The sequence below is a fragment of the Ascidia mentula genome, chromosome 3, assembly GCF_947561715.1.
Source record: "Ascidia mentula chromosome 3, kaAscMent1.1, whole genome shotgun sequence".
NCBI classification, from domain to species: Eukaryota; Metazoa; Chordata; class Ascidiacea; order Phlebobranchia; family Ascidiidae; genus Ascidia; species Ascidia mentula.
Genome location: NC_138568.1, coordinates 8,296,171 through 8,311,292, shown reverse-complemented (window position 1 = coordinate 8,311,292; position 15,122 = coordinate 8,296,171). Strand labels below are relative to the sequence as shown.

At 39.5% G+C, this 15,122-nt stretch overlaps 1 protein-coding gene across 1 annotated transcript; it reads left to right on the top strand.

The window, feature by feature from the left end:
• The first annotated feature begins 67 nt into the window (after nucleotides 1-67).
• On the top strand, nucleotides 68-14,861 carry LOC145893933 (rho GTPase-activating protein 26-like). Its single transcript, XM_082982338.1, has 16 exons — nucleotides 68-295; nucleotides 1,374-1,500; nucleotides 1,950-2,052; nucleotides 2,228-2,357; nucleotides 3,050-3,181; nucleotides 3,357-3,428; nucleotides 3,719-3,894; nucleotides 4,795-4,999; nucleotides 5,372-5,485; nucleotides 8,392-8,573; nucleotides 9,485-9,643; nucleotides 10,870-11,029; nucleotides 11,460-11,632; nucleotides 11,974-12,146; nucleotides 12,337-12,908; nucleotides 13,307-14,861. The coding sequence occupies exons 1-16, from the start codon at nucleotides 173-175 to the stop codon at nucleotides 13,838-13,840; spliced, it is 3,135 nt and encodes a 1,044-aa protein (XP_082838464.1). The 5' UTR covers nucleotides 68-172; the 3' UTR covers nucleotides 13,841-14,861.
• The last annotated feature ends 261 nt before the right edge of the window (nucleotides 14,862-15,122 follow it).

Below are 15,122 nucleotides of genomic sequence, written 5' to 3'. Positions count from 1 at the left end.
AATGTAGCTTTTATGTTGGAGAACACAAGACAGAAATAACGTTATTTCTACATTTTTCAACAGTTGTGCGTTGTACAAATAATGCAGTAAAAAAATACAGGATACAAGCCAAGGCTTATATATTTCAACAAAAAAGTCTGTTTAAGTTTTCGATATAAACAAGGGAAACAAAATGGTGTTGCATCCACTGGAGTTCTCGGAGTGTTATTTGGATTCACCTTGGTTTCGGGAAAGCATTCACCAGTATGAAGAAGAACTGGATGATACTAATGGCCAAATTAAACAGTTGATTAAAGTAGGTCCATATTTATATTTGATTTGTATTAATTTCAGAAAGTTCGGCTGAAACACAACATGCCACAAACACTTTTGACTGACTGAAGGTATTGTCGTTGCCACCATAACAATTAATTGTATGAATAGATATTGTTGGACCTGAAAATTTGAGATTGAGACATATGTAAGACAGATGAAACATCCTTTTAGTGCAGCTCGGTGACTGATTTGCTTTAAGGTTAAACTTTTGGTTTGGCCAAATATTTGTAAACATTCAGCATTCAGCTCCTGTGTTGTCTTTGGATTGTATAATATAACCAATTTGATTCAACTATTTGCTTTGTCAGCTACACATTTGCACAGCTACCAGTAAAAACTTAAAAAGGCAACCAGTTTGGCAAACCTAGTTTCAGCAAGTAACTCGGTTACAAAACAATTGTGTCTCCTGCCGTCATAGTTTTGTGATGCAGCCAGAAGTCATCCATGCAATGAGTCAACTGTTTCCGGCACCTAGGAAAATTCTCCAAGTCAGGTTTCCAAGTAGATTTTCACCTTACAATGTGATTTCATCACATTAATACAGGAAGGCAATCATTATGCCACACGACCAACTGCATTATAGGTTTAAAGTTGTTAGTTTGGCTGAGAGAAATCAAGAAAATAATATTTGGGGGGGGAACTTTAGTTTATGTTTTTTTTTACTTGGGAGGCCGACTTTTGATCAAGCAGTAGAATGTTTCCCTTATGTAAGAAAGGCTTTCTTATTACGCTTTTTAACCTGTGAGATCTAAACATGAAATTATTGTAAGCATGAGAATTGTTGTTATTTTGATTTTGTTAAAGGTAATACTACTGCATAACAAAAAAAAATTGTGTAAACACTACCACATGTTGTCTGATGATATCATATGACCATATAGGTGTTTATTTTTGGAGCTTTTTTAAAAATATAACGTGAACTGTGTGCGAGTATTAAAGGTTCGTTTGCCAAACAAAGCACATCCAGAGATGTTTTGCCATTCCCTTGAGTAGTTAATTGTCTCGCCAATGTTAAGCATTGTTTCCTGAATCTCATTTGCCCCTACTCTTTTGTTTAGGATGCCAAGAACATGTTGAATGCATCAAGATCGCAGGCCAAGATGATGTGTGCTTTTAATGAACGTTTACAAAAGTTCCGCTTTGATTGCATTGGAGCCAACCTAACTGATGATGAAAAGACCATTGGTGAGTAATCTTTTTGCCAACCAAGCATTTGTCCTACTGTTGTTTTTATAAACAAACACAGTCACTTATTTGATAAATACATTCTGAAACATCCAATAGAAATGCATGGTAATGGCATAGTTCATTACCCCACTGAAATTTCTAATGGATTTTAAATTGCAAATGCATTTCTGTATATGTAACACTCCATGCAAATGCCAATAGCAGGCTGCTTAATAGTATGGCATAGTATCACAATTTTACACAACGGCCTCAGGGTATTTGATGTCGCACAGAAAATGTGGCTTATTTGTGGCAAAAACTTGACCATCTTTAAACCACCTCAAGGCAAACTTGATTTTTATTGATGTAAGAAGACGGGCATTAATGGATGGATCAAAAAATTATTTAGAAGCAAACAAAATGCCTCAACTCTTTATTTTATGATGTTACGTCACTATATTTTTCAGCTGGCTCTTTAAAAGAATTTGGATTAATGTTAAATGAAGTTGCCAATCAGTGGAGCGACACTATTGAGCGCTCTGAAATACAACTCATTAAACCACTTGAAATGTAAGTTGTGTCCTAAATTTTTTCTTAAATTCCAATTCATTTTTTTTGAGAAACTAACAGAGAGATTGGTCGATTCTGCACAAACTATAGTTTTTTGGTATTAATTTTGGTATTAAACTTTCCTGTTCTCCCTCAGGTGTTGATTACAGTACATGTGTTTGCTTTGTTTTAACAGGTTTAGGAAAAGCCAGATCCACGGCTACAAGGAGTCTAAAAAGCTCTTCGATAAGTCAAGTGAGCGATACTACAAACAACTTGAACACACTCTTGCCCTCTCACACAAGAAAAAAGAGCAGTCCCTTCAGGTAAAATTTTTACCTATATCTCATTCCATTGTTGTTCTGGCAAAGCGGCCAGGAAACTATTTTGGATTGACAAAAACTAAAGTACAACCTTTGTTTTTTGCATTGCTGTTCCACATTGTAAATTTTCTTAAACTGACCTGAGTGAAATGCATTAACAGTTGTTAAGTAATTTGTTTATCAGTTGTAAGTTTGTTTTTGAACCAACCAAAAAAAATGATCATGGTGTATGCTTTGACATGAATTGTCATCAAGTTAAAGTATCATTTTTGTGTTTGTTTTTTTTTCCGGCAAGCAATCTGGTGATTAGGAGTGATATCATGAGCTGCTGTAAAGCATTGTTAACTCAGGCCAATAAATGTGACCAAAAGGAGTGCATTTTCACTGTAATAAACTGCTCTGAGCGCACTTTCACAACTAGCAGCTAAACTTTGTCAACTGGCTGGGTCCTTATCGCTATTGTTATGGCTACATTACCGGTAGTTGCATTTTCGTTGTGCCACTTTTCCTGGTATTGTCTTTTACAAACTTTATTTTTTATACCTGGATCGATTGTAAACTTGCACAATATTTTATTGACTTAGTGAGTGTTTTATTGGGCATTTAAATTTACAGGAAAGTGATGTCAACATCAACCAGGATATATCCCATAAAGTGTGTTTTGTATATTTACAAACCTTATTATGCTCTGACAGGATTCCGACAATGAACTGTTGTATTTCAAACGTCAGTTTCACAAAGACTCGTTGAGCTATGTTTACAAACTTCAAGAAATTCAGGAACGGAAAAAGTTTGAATTTGTTGAACACTTACTGATGTTCATGAAGGCAAGTTGCCTTATTTCTTGTGAATTCAAGCAATTGGCTGCAATTTTTGCAATATTTTTAGTAAATGTTGGGACTATCAAGCAGATATAAATAACTGTTATTCCACTTGTTGACTGTATCATACATCTACATCACTTAGGCAACATTTATTAAAATATAGCTATCATGTTTCCAGACCTATTTCCAATTTTTCAAGCAAAGCCATGAAACTGCTAATGATTGTCAAGATTACATGCATGATCTGCAGGTTTGTATCAAACCTAACCACTAATTTTTAAGGCATAAAATTAGAGTTTTAACTTGATTTTGTGTGATACTGCATGGCAATAACCTTTGATTTATTTCAATATAAATGTGCTGAGTAAATTTTATGCACTATTTTATGTGTGTGAATACTACTTTTGTTGTGTATGTCTAAAGTCTTTATACAGTCAAGACACATGAAGGTTTTGGCTCAGACAAAATCATGATACTTGCATGTTGTTGGAACATGTAAGCAATCTTTTTTACTTATTAGTAAAATGTACTTCTTTGCAGATACGGCTTGTTTCAACTAGAACCAGATTCGATGAAACTAGAGACAAGACCAACGCCCTCATGCGCAAAATGGAGACGAACCCTGATGGAAATAAAGATGAAAGTGGTCATGGAGTCGATGGTCGACAGTGGTCAAGAGCTGGTTACCTGTTCATGATGGACAAAAATACTATCCGGTAATTATGTCTTGATCACATAGTATGTGGTATAAACCTGCATGTTGTGCTTAAAAACTGTGTCCAGAAAAGCATCAACCAGGTTGTGTATCACAAGTATAATTGCATTTTGTAGAGATATGTCTCTTTCAAATCTAAGATTAGAACATAGGTCATAGTGCATTGCAGGCATTTCTTTAAATATAACCACGGTTCGTTGAGTTATATGCATGCAACTGTTTACACGTGCCATACGTCATTACGTATTGACGGGCACCAAAATATGGCCTTTTATGGGATTACAACTTCGCGCAGTGTTACAGCGTGTATTCAACAAAACAAGTTCCCTTGTCAAGCCTTCTGTAACGCATATTAACGACCTTGTAGGTACGACATACATATATTTTGCATGCGCTGTGTGGCACAGTTTCCTATCGCGTGGTGCCCGCACGTCCCCGTGTGGGATATGTCCAATCAGCATATCTGCCTCACTTCACCTCGGCATGAGGTTAGCAGTCTATGCTGTCACGCAAATTTACTGCAGTAACGTTGCCTTTTTAGTGAGCTTGACCTAAAGGCAAACGTGCTCACCGTACTGCGGCTTAAATCTCTTTTTATAATTGTTTCAGCATTACCTTACGCAAATTAAAGTTACATTGAAAACAACCATTTTTCGGCATTAAATATTTAGCTACTACGTAGTATTTATAGATATACCTTGCAGTCTTAGTCCCTTTACAAATGCACAACGGAATAGCATGATGTTGATTTTTGTATTGAATTAAATTACTTTTTTTTGTATGGAATTGAGTTCAGCTTGGCTGACAACCTTTTACCAAGTAACAGTTGCGTGTAAGTTTGTTGTGGACTTAAAAGTGCTGGTGATTATAATGGCGTCAAACACGTTTCTCTACTTTTCAGGCTAACGTCGAAGTGGACAAGATATTTCTGCACGTACAACAAGAACAACAAACTCTTCCAGGCCTTCTCGGCCTTCCATTCGTCGTTCAGCAACGCAAGCAGTGCAAATGGTGGGACGGTTATGGAGCCGATGATTGTTCATACGTGCACTAGACGAAGTACCGACTCGATTGACAAACGATTTTGCTTCGATCTGGAAGTAAAGGTATTTGTCTATTTGTTTCTTATAAGCATGTAGTCGGGTAAGTAATACGTCATTAATCGGAATGATAAAGTCGTGTTTTGTCTAACTGACCAAGTCTGAGCAAACTTGTGATTAGAGTCGCTCTTGCAAGCCATATACGGCTTTTCGTCTGTTTTGTCCCGAAACATTATTGTGTACCATGCGTCAAGTTTACTAAAAAAGACGTTTTCAAAGGCTCTAAAATCGCATACACACGTAATCAGTCGTGATTAGAAGATCCATTGTTACATACATAGAGAACAGTACTTTAATTTTCCATCTCCCAATCGTACAACATATCTTAACAGATAGTTAAGGAACTTGTTGAACATAATTTTTTTGTTTCGCTCGCAGGATGCTGTTGGTGGAAAAATTCAGCTTATCACCTTCCAGGCGGTTTCCGATGTTGATCGAAAGAAGTGGATGCAGGTCATGGATGGGAAGGAGCCAGAATACGTTCAAACCAAAGTAAGTCGCATCGCACCTTTTTTTCATTCACTGCAACGCACAGATCAATGTGAATGTTTCTTAACAAAACTATCTACCCGTTTTGTGGCTGTGGTTGGAGCCACAAAAATTTGTGACTTTTTTAAGTTTAGTTAAATCCTCACAGGAGTCCTCAAAACATGGGTAAAATTGACAAGTTGTAAATTATTTTTATATGCACGAAAAGCGAATACCAGCAGCAATTCTCAATGTGATTCCAGTTTTTGGTTGTTGGTTATGTTTTAAAACAGGACAATGGCCGCAACAGAAATATTTTGATTTAGTCTTTTAATCCAAAATGTAACAAAACAAGTGGCTAATAAGATAAAAAAAAATGGCAGTGTATTTAGCCAAATTTAATTCACCTGAGTTGTTTACCACAAATCAATATGGTAAATGAGGCAAGCTTGAGGGTGGGAAAGGTTGCGGCGAGTTTGTTTTGATTACAAGTGATGTGGGCAGTATTACCACTTCCCATATGTTTATTGCTAATTAACTGTCATCACCCCATGGCGTCAACACAAAGACCTCTTAATCACATCATCACATTCCACCCGCGCTAACCAATAACAGCCTGCGTAAGGCTAACGTAGACCTGGAACCAAACATAAATGTTTCTTCCAAGTGGTAGTAGGGTTACCATATATATTCATATATTGCAATGTAGGTATTTCTGTGTAAATTCAACACAGCGGTTATGCAGTGAATTAGTTAGTTGATTTTATATATCGTGAAACTCTATTCCTGGCCGATTTAATTACAGTCGCCTTGACAAATGTTACAGCGCAAATATATTTATTATGGAATAAATTTCGTACTCAATCAAGGCAATTTTCCACCGTGTTACAACAACACTCATCTAGGTTGCTTTAACCAAGATGTTGTATGTTTTTGTTTTACTGGAGTACAAAGTCTGATACAATTCGAGATATATGGTGGTGTAAATATCTGAGTGAGTCATTCGTTTCAGGGAACCACTGTGTGACGTAGGACTTTTACGGCAACTGTGTGTTTTTACCGATGCCATTAAGGAACGGTAACAGCATTACTTTGTGTGTTTGTATTCTTTTCTGTCTCCTCTTTTGCAAAATCCAAATCATCAAATAGCATCATTGAGCCCTGCTGGGGCTAGACCTTGGTTTTATTACGTCATAAATCCTTTCTTTGGCGTCACAATCCTGCGGGGTTGTTCGGTTTGTCAACACTGTGTCCAGTTCGTTTAAATTTGAATACAGTTGTTACATGAAGTATAAATAAAACAGCTTTTTCGGATGATAACGGTGATGTTCTTTTTCAACAAACGCTTGAATGGTTTTAATTTAGTGTCAATTGATTGATTCAATTATAACACGCAAGTAGGTATGATTTTTTTGTGTTCTTTTGGCAAAAAAGTATCACAGCCTATTCCCAATTGGAAACGCAACTGTTGATTCGAAGTTCTTTTATAGACAGTTCTCACGCATTAAGGCGAAAATCCTGAGATTAAATTGCCGCTTTCCCACGCTTAGCGCAGTAGGGAGACAGTACGGAGTCATTGTAGTTTTCACTACCACCGTTGTTTGGAATCTTTTGTTCAAGCATCAAGCCAAAATGCCAATTAGCAGTTGATGTTTGTGGACCTCGCCGTGAGCCAATTTAGTTCTAAGTTCGTCGCGAATGCGTTGAAACAACCTTTAAATTTTAAAGCCGATGATGAAGCATCGTGTGTTGAGTTATTTCTGAGAATTTTTTAGACTGAAAAACCGGGTTTTTTTGATGCATGACTTTACAGCGGATGTGACTTTATCGTATATCTTCATTAATAGCTTGACACGTGTATGTACGTAGTGCCTAATAGATTACACGAGCCTTTTGTGTAATGATTAATTATTATTTACCAACATATTTATGTTTCAAATAAACCCACGTACGGTGACGTTTTAGTGTCTGTGGAACGTAAGAAAATTGTTTTTTTTTGCATAAAAGCATTAAATTTCGTTGAAAATTCCGCTTGTCTTTTGTAAATGTGTATCTGCGTAGTTTGTAATACGCTTATACTTGCTTGCTATAATTTACCTTTGAAACGCACTCCTACAGCACAGCACATTTCCTTTTTTCCGCTGGACCCGGTTGCTTTCCTTAGCCGAATGAAGGTCGTCACACCCTTTATGACCTCATAATCTGTTATTCATAAGAAAACAAGCACAATTGTTTTAACCAACAGCCCATAGTTGCATGCGTTTTCAGAAGTCAGATGAGACCGATGGTATGTTGGCTTCAATGTTTTGTGTTGTGTTTCGATAAAAAGTGTGGTTAGTTATTTATTGTGCCGCACTCTGTGGTCAATTAGGCCACACAGTTCGAATGTTAACTTGCTTATTGAAAGCGACACTCGAAAAACACAAAAATAGCAACACGAAAGTAAATTTGAAACACGAAACATGTCATGGTCAGCAGTTTTTACAAACAGTCGTGCTACACATACTTGATACTTGTTAGAGCGAGCAGTGACTCCCACCAAGCAGTTTCATTTTCACTTGTCGTCAGCGTCTGCCGCGACCCGTTAGTGTGGGTCTGTGGGTTTTCAGTCTGCTGTCTGCAGGTCGTATGCATTAAAACTTACGGCACTGTACTTTCCCCCAGAGTGTGTTTATTTGTGATAAAAGACGGATCTGATGATAAAAGACTGTTAAAATGGTGGCAAGGATAGTCTTGACAATATACACTTCCTGTTGTAACACGGACACAAAATGCCAACTATGTCAGTGCAGTATCAGTAAAACGTGGAACTTCCGAATAGTATTCTTTCCAAACTGGATGTAGAAAATAAAATCTAAACAGGGCTGCTTCTCTGGTATAACTTAATGTGCTTTATATTCATTGACACAAAACCACTGTTTTATTTACAGGATTTCTTGAAGAAGGAAAGTCGGTTTAAACTGGACGAAGCCGGTTTTGGATTCGTGGAGAAAGTAATAGCGGAGATCGAGAGACGGGGTGTGGAACATGAAGGGATTTATCGTTTGGTCGGCGTCATGTCAAAAGTTGACCAGCTCCTGATGCAAGCTCTGGACCCAGTTCTTTGTGACAGGTTAGTTTCTGCACAAAAATGCTCAAAATAATTCTGTTTTTGCGTTCAACAATAATCGCCGTAATTCCCAACCTCCCGGGCTTACGGCACCCATGCGGATTTTACAAAGATTTTCCGGCACCCGATGGCTGCAAACCAATAAGCGACAGTCACGAATGCTGCAATCAGTTTTCCAATCTGATCGCAGATAGGTAGTTATCATCATAATAAAAATTTATAGCCCTCGATATGGTTTTATAACTTAACGACAAACCGCTTGGTGCAAAATTACCGCGGAAATGAATAGCGCGGCACTCCTGAATGTTACAAATGGTACTCCCGGTTGGGAACCACTGAACTAGCCGGTTGACGTGTGCTTTTTGGTCAGCAAGATGCTTTGTCCTAATTTTGTTAGTTGTCCATGCTTTGTAAGTCCATCGCATTTACGCACTTGTTGTTATCTCACAACCATGTAATGCACAATTAAACGCAATTAACAGACATTGAGCGTGTGACTTTGTACAGAAAACCAGTTCTAATTGCACTGTCTTCCTCATGCTGAAAAACACCATGAAATTCATGCCGCTAAGGCTTTTTTCGTTTTAAAGTACGTTCGAAAATACACTGACAGTGAGTCAAGCAGCAACTTCCGCATATGGCTCGGGTATATTCAGCCAATAAGTATATCTTTCTTCACATGCTTTGGTCAGCCAAGGTTCACCTGACTCACCACCTTCGGCGTGCTCTTATCACGTGATATATAGTTTAAAGTGCTCAAATCTAAATCGATTGGTGTAGTTGCCACATATATACTCCATCTACGCACAATTTCTTGGTCAGTAAAACTCTAGAAATATATGGTTTAGGGCGGTTTTGTGGGAGAGTTGTTATGGGGAATGTAACTTTGTTGAAACCACTTATTTCGTACACAGCGTCGACTTGACTGACGATAATGATTGGGAGATCAACACACTAACTAGCGCCCTTAAATCGGCGTTCCGCAATCTACCTGATCCGTTGATGACGTTCGATATGCATGCCGATTTTATCAACGCTGCCAAATGCGAAAGTCCCGAAGATCGCGTCACCAGGTACGTCACAAGAGGCGCTTTGTTTTGTCACACTCCGCGCACGCTTTACAACTGGTCACAGATAACACTGTTGCGAGCGTTACAAGCAAAATTACCGTATTTGGTTGAAAGGGTTTCGTGGGTAAAAGCAGCGACTTGGCATCCTTCATTTTCCTTATACTGGATTGTGACGTCACATACTGATTGTGTCACCGCGAGGTTATTCATGGTCACTGCGCCATGGGAGCGCACTATTTGTTGTCACTATTAAAAATAGAAGAGAAGCTTTGCACTGCTACAGAGTAATGAATGCTTTGTTAAGCCAGTATCTATTGCTTCACTGAAAGCACAGTGTTCTGCAACAGTGACTTACAAAACGTTTCATTAAAAGTTGGTTTATTTATTTGGAAAGGCTGAGCCTTCAAATATTTCCATAATAAAATTGCGTATGTAATGAAACGAATTAATTTTGCGCACCCGAAATTTCTGCTCATAAAATACTGTATGTATATGTTTAATTTTGGTTTAACGCCATTAAAACTTGCTCGCATTCAAGTGACTAAATTTGTAGAAAAAATGGTCCAACACAATACCCGTTTGGCAAACCTTACAACCGTTACCACAAACGCCACTTATGTTGCCGTGTTCGGTCAGCGCGATGACGTCATACTGTGCCGGCACCTGTGACGTGTCCGAGCTCGTGATCCCATCGCGACTTCCGGCATCTGAATTTTGGGCCAACGGCGTCAGGCGTCGGGTCAATTTTGGGTTTAAGAATTGCATTTGGTCCAACTTGTCAAGTTTTGTACGGCAAAAAGTGTGTTTCTGACTCAAGGCCATGCTATGTGTTCCGTGCAAAACGTCAATAATTCCATATTGTTATGGTAATGAAGAAGCTGTTTAGTGAAACACATGCATGGCCTACCCAGCGTCTCGTCAATAAATGTTTCGTTTTTTTATCAGAGCACATTTTTTTAATCTCCCAAACCATACGAATGTAATCTGCACAAACACGAAAGGCAAATATATAGCCTTCCTTATATGTAAATACTCGTGTTTTTTTGGCCTTGTCTTCGTTGGGTAGCATTGAAAATCAATTACAAAAGCTTATCTGTCAAGGTTCCATCTGCGCGTTCACAAAACAACCGTAAACAAATTTACACAGACATCAGCATATACTGGAACCACGACAGCAGCGCGAAGGAGACGGCGAATTCCGAATAACATGTGTCGCATTTGCATTACAGGGTAGCGGCACTGGTTGAAAAGCTTCCTGCTCAAAACCGCCGAGTCCTCTCCATCCTGTGCCACCATCTGCGCAAAGTGGAAGCCAAGCATGCGTGTAACAAGATGAATATACAGAACTTGGGAGTTTGTTTCGGACCCACCCTCATGCGAGAGAGAGAGGTTAGCCACTTTGTGACGTCATGTAATTCGTGGCTATTTGGATTTCGAAAAAAATTTGTTTTTGTCCCATATTAGTACCACCATAAGCTTGTGACGTCCCTGTGTTTGGATGAAAAGTTTTTCCTGTCTTTACGTCCAGTAATTTCCAACATGGGTTTGAATAAGAAAAGCAACCTGCGCATTAAACTTAAAGTATTTTTTCTGGTTTTTAAACTGACCCCGTATTTCCTATGAACGGTCTTTCCCAAGAACTTCACCTTAATTTTATGTGGGGTCCATTGGGAACCATTATCTTAGACCTATTTTGTCCATATTTTCTATTGAGCTATGTTGCTCGCAAGTTGTTTGTTACGTCACAAGTAGTTTTAGTTCACAGCTCACACGTAGCATTAAACATTTCGAATCTACTAAACTTCTTTGTGGTTTACAGGAAACAGTTCAATCGATTATGGAGCTCAAGTTCTCGAACATAATTGTCGAAATCCTCATTGAGGATTATTTCTTGGTATTCGGCACTGATGCCATGAAACCTGACAATGAGAATAGGAAATCACCACGATCTCAGATACGCGCTGGAACTGTGTCAAGGCTTCCATCGCAAAGGTAATACAGAACATACCGCATGTGTCTGTGTTTATATAGTGCACGCTCTTGACAAAAACAACCGTAAATTTTGTCATAATGAGGTATTGAACGTTGCGCGGAAGTAGTATTTTCGCTGGTCTTTCTGCAGATATGTCACAAAGCTAGAACTTGAATATGTTTCGTAGATGGATGAAAAATAGCATCTACGACATTATAGCGTTGTTGTTTAGCTGTATAGGGTTCTGTTAAGGTTTGGGTTTCGCTGAACGCAGATAAAGTTTACAACAACAAAAAACTTTTCTTAACGCACCAAGCCAAGCTATTATGAGGCACAACACGCTACATCTGTTGTTCGTCAGGTTGAAATCCCGCCCTAAAGCCGTGTACGAGATGACAAGCATGCCCAACATTCTCGAGGATGGGGAAAAACCTAAAAATAAGCTGTCGGAGAGGGCCAACTTCAGGCGAACTCATGCGTTCCGCTCAAATGACGGCCGGTCTCCCAGTCCTAGGAGCAGAGGGAATCATTTAGGTGAGCTGGGTGATGATTAAATTCTTTTGATGGTTTATTCTTGTTAACATCGTTTTCAATCAATAAACAGATTCTTTAACTATCAGTTTTTTTTTTAATTCAATTATTTGGACACTTTGTTTATGTGGTTATAGGTGTGTGTGTGTGTGTGTGTGCACACAGCAGGATTACCATTACATTACAATTGCAGAGCGTCCGGTTACCGCCGAGAGCATGTCATCCACCGATGACGACGAACTTGGTCATATCTCGCCCCTTGATCTAAGCCTCGGCTTTGATCACGTGACCAAGTCGTCCGGCGACGGTGATCGCACTTACGTCAACATACCCAACCTTCCGAACCCCTCTGCACCAGAGGAACGCGTCGCCAAGGAAAACTGGACTCCAAACGGCGACGCCCGTAGCCCTGATTCCCTCATGCCCTCGAGTGACCCCGCCGGTTTGACCCAAGATGACCCGCACGATTGGAAGAAGCCAGCTGGGTCACCGGCGGCCAAGAAACGTTTCTCATCGCGTCGGGCGAAGCCTGAAATTCAGCCAGTGTATGCTCAGGTTAACAAAACTGGCAACTCCAACAGCAACAACAGTAACAGCAGCAACAACGTCAGTAGCAGCTCTGTGGCGCCACCAGTTAAGCCTCGGTCACTTGCAGTGTCGGCGGCAATCGTGCAGCGAAGCAAGAAGTTTCTGGCTTCAGTGAAAGACGGAAGCTCTCCAACCGCACCTGTAAAATACGCCCGCAAGATGTTGACATCACCTTCGGTAAGTTAAGTTCCCATTTTCGTCTGCTGCTGTTCGCTTCAAAACTCGGACACATGTATTTGTTGGTGTTAATATTAATTGTTCTCGTACCTTAATATTCATTGTTGTTGTACCTTATGAAATTGTGGGTTGATGTTATTGAGGTCAATGTGCTAGTTCTCAGTGCTATGAGTTGGTGCATGGTTGTGGAAAGTCTTACTCGTTAACATTAATTTATATACTTGTTTTATGATTCTCTTTGAATAAGGTTTTATTTAAATAAGACATATTTATAAATTCCTCGAACATTGAGTAATGACTCCCAAGGACTAAACACTGCCTTTTACAAACTGTCAAGAACTAAAGACTGACCAACAGGTGCAGCAGATTAACAGTTGGTATGTTAATGTTTTCAACAGAAAGCAAAACCGAAATCGAGTCACTCAATCTCGCCAAAAGGCTCCAAAGACGTTTTCCGTTCTCCTAACGTAAAGCGACGTCCCAAGTCCGAGTTTATTCCTTCCGCCTTTCTGGTTGAGGAGGGAGCGGTGAATGGCACAAACGACGCGCCCCCTGGTGACAGTGCGGGAGTATCTTTGAGTTCTCATTCCCCAAATCATCAAGACGTCCAATCCTTTCAAGATGGAATTCGTCCACGCGCTTCTGCCGTGCTGACGTCACGAGAGAGCGTCGGTCGTATCTCCGTCAACTCACAACCCGACAGCGACTCGGAATCTGGTGACGTGACGGCTCCGCGAGACGCCACTTCGCCTTCGCCATTGGGCGTGGCGCGGACATTGTACGCATGCCAGGCTGAACACGATTCGGAGTTATCCTTCCAACCAGGCCAATTAATAATGAACGTGAAAGTGTCCAGTGAACCCGGATGGCTTACGGGCACCTTGAACAAGCGCACCGGACTCTTCCCGGAGAACTACGTCGAGTTCGTGTGACGTCATGCCCACGTCATGAGCATAGATTTAAAGACGTGGGTTTGTGACTTTTGTCAACTGAATTTCATTTTTTAGGAATTGCATGAGTAGCTGCTATCTTCCATGACCTCGGTTACTTTCTAACCTTTCTTGAAGTGTATTTTAAATCTTCACGGTGTTATTGCAATTCGACCCTATTCCGTAAACGCCGAAGACTGCAAAAGTTTAAATTTTGTGCCGTTTCGCGTTGTTGTAAAATTGCTGCCTTTATCACGTTGTTATTTCGTCTGATGTCTTCAATATTTCAATGTCCGCCGTCATTTTATGTAATATTGACAGCATTTTTTATCTTCCAACTTCTTTCTTGGGCGCCTTGTGCTCGTTTGCAAGTCCCTTGCACAAACTCGATAATATTGCACCAAATGTGACTGGCGGGCCCAAGTTACTGAATTGTTTCCAGAAAAAGTTTAGTTAATATTCACCCCAAGCAATAGCCTTTGTGCCTGGCAATTTTTACGACTTTTTCTTTTGCTTGATTCTTGTAGAGGATTTTTAGCCGTCTTGCTGCCTTTTAAATATCCATGCAATTGTGACGTAACAATTAACAGCTATGGCAATTTCCTTTTAGGGCCAGAAGATCGTTTTACTATTTAGCGAGGGACATTTTTGTTTCATGATATTTACTGTATTGTGTCCTATTGGCCAGGTAGCGCGTAGCAACAGGCAATTTAGCATTAGTACTTTTTGTAGTCGCTGCAATATGAATACACATGCTACTGGTGGAATCAGACCAGTCTCCACAAACTTTACTTTAATTCGCGTATCGCTTCCTTGTGTAACGCTTGCCTTAGTTCATCACTATTCGGTTTGTCATATAATGCAGTATTGTAGATAGGGTTTGTTATTTTTTCTTGTCTTCCGCCCTTCTTTTCATTGCTTATCTTAACCGCCACACTCCTGTCATTTACTGTTTTTGCGCCTGTAACAACTGACATCGTTTCGTGCATTCTCACGACATAAATACTTTTATGATGAGCTGGAACGAGAGCTGTGGTTTATGAAGTAATTCTGCGTTTCACAATACTTATTTTTCGAAGTAGTTTACCTCGAAAATTGTATGAAAACTTTTAAATTAATTTTTTGAAACAATGTAGAAAAAGGTTTTGGCAACTCCACATTTGCCTAATTCTGGTTCTTAGGTATGGGTTCTTTTCAATCATTACGATTAAGCGGGTGCTAATAAGTCGTAACTTCAATTCAAGTCTAATCAACCATGATACCGAATGTAATTAAAGAAGTTACC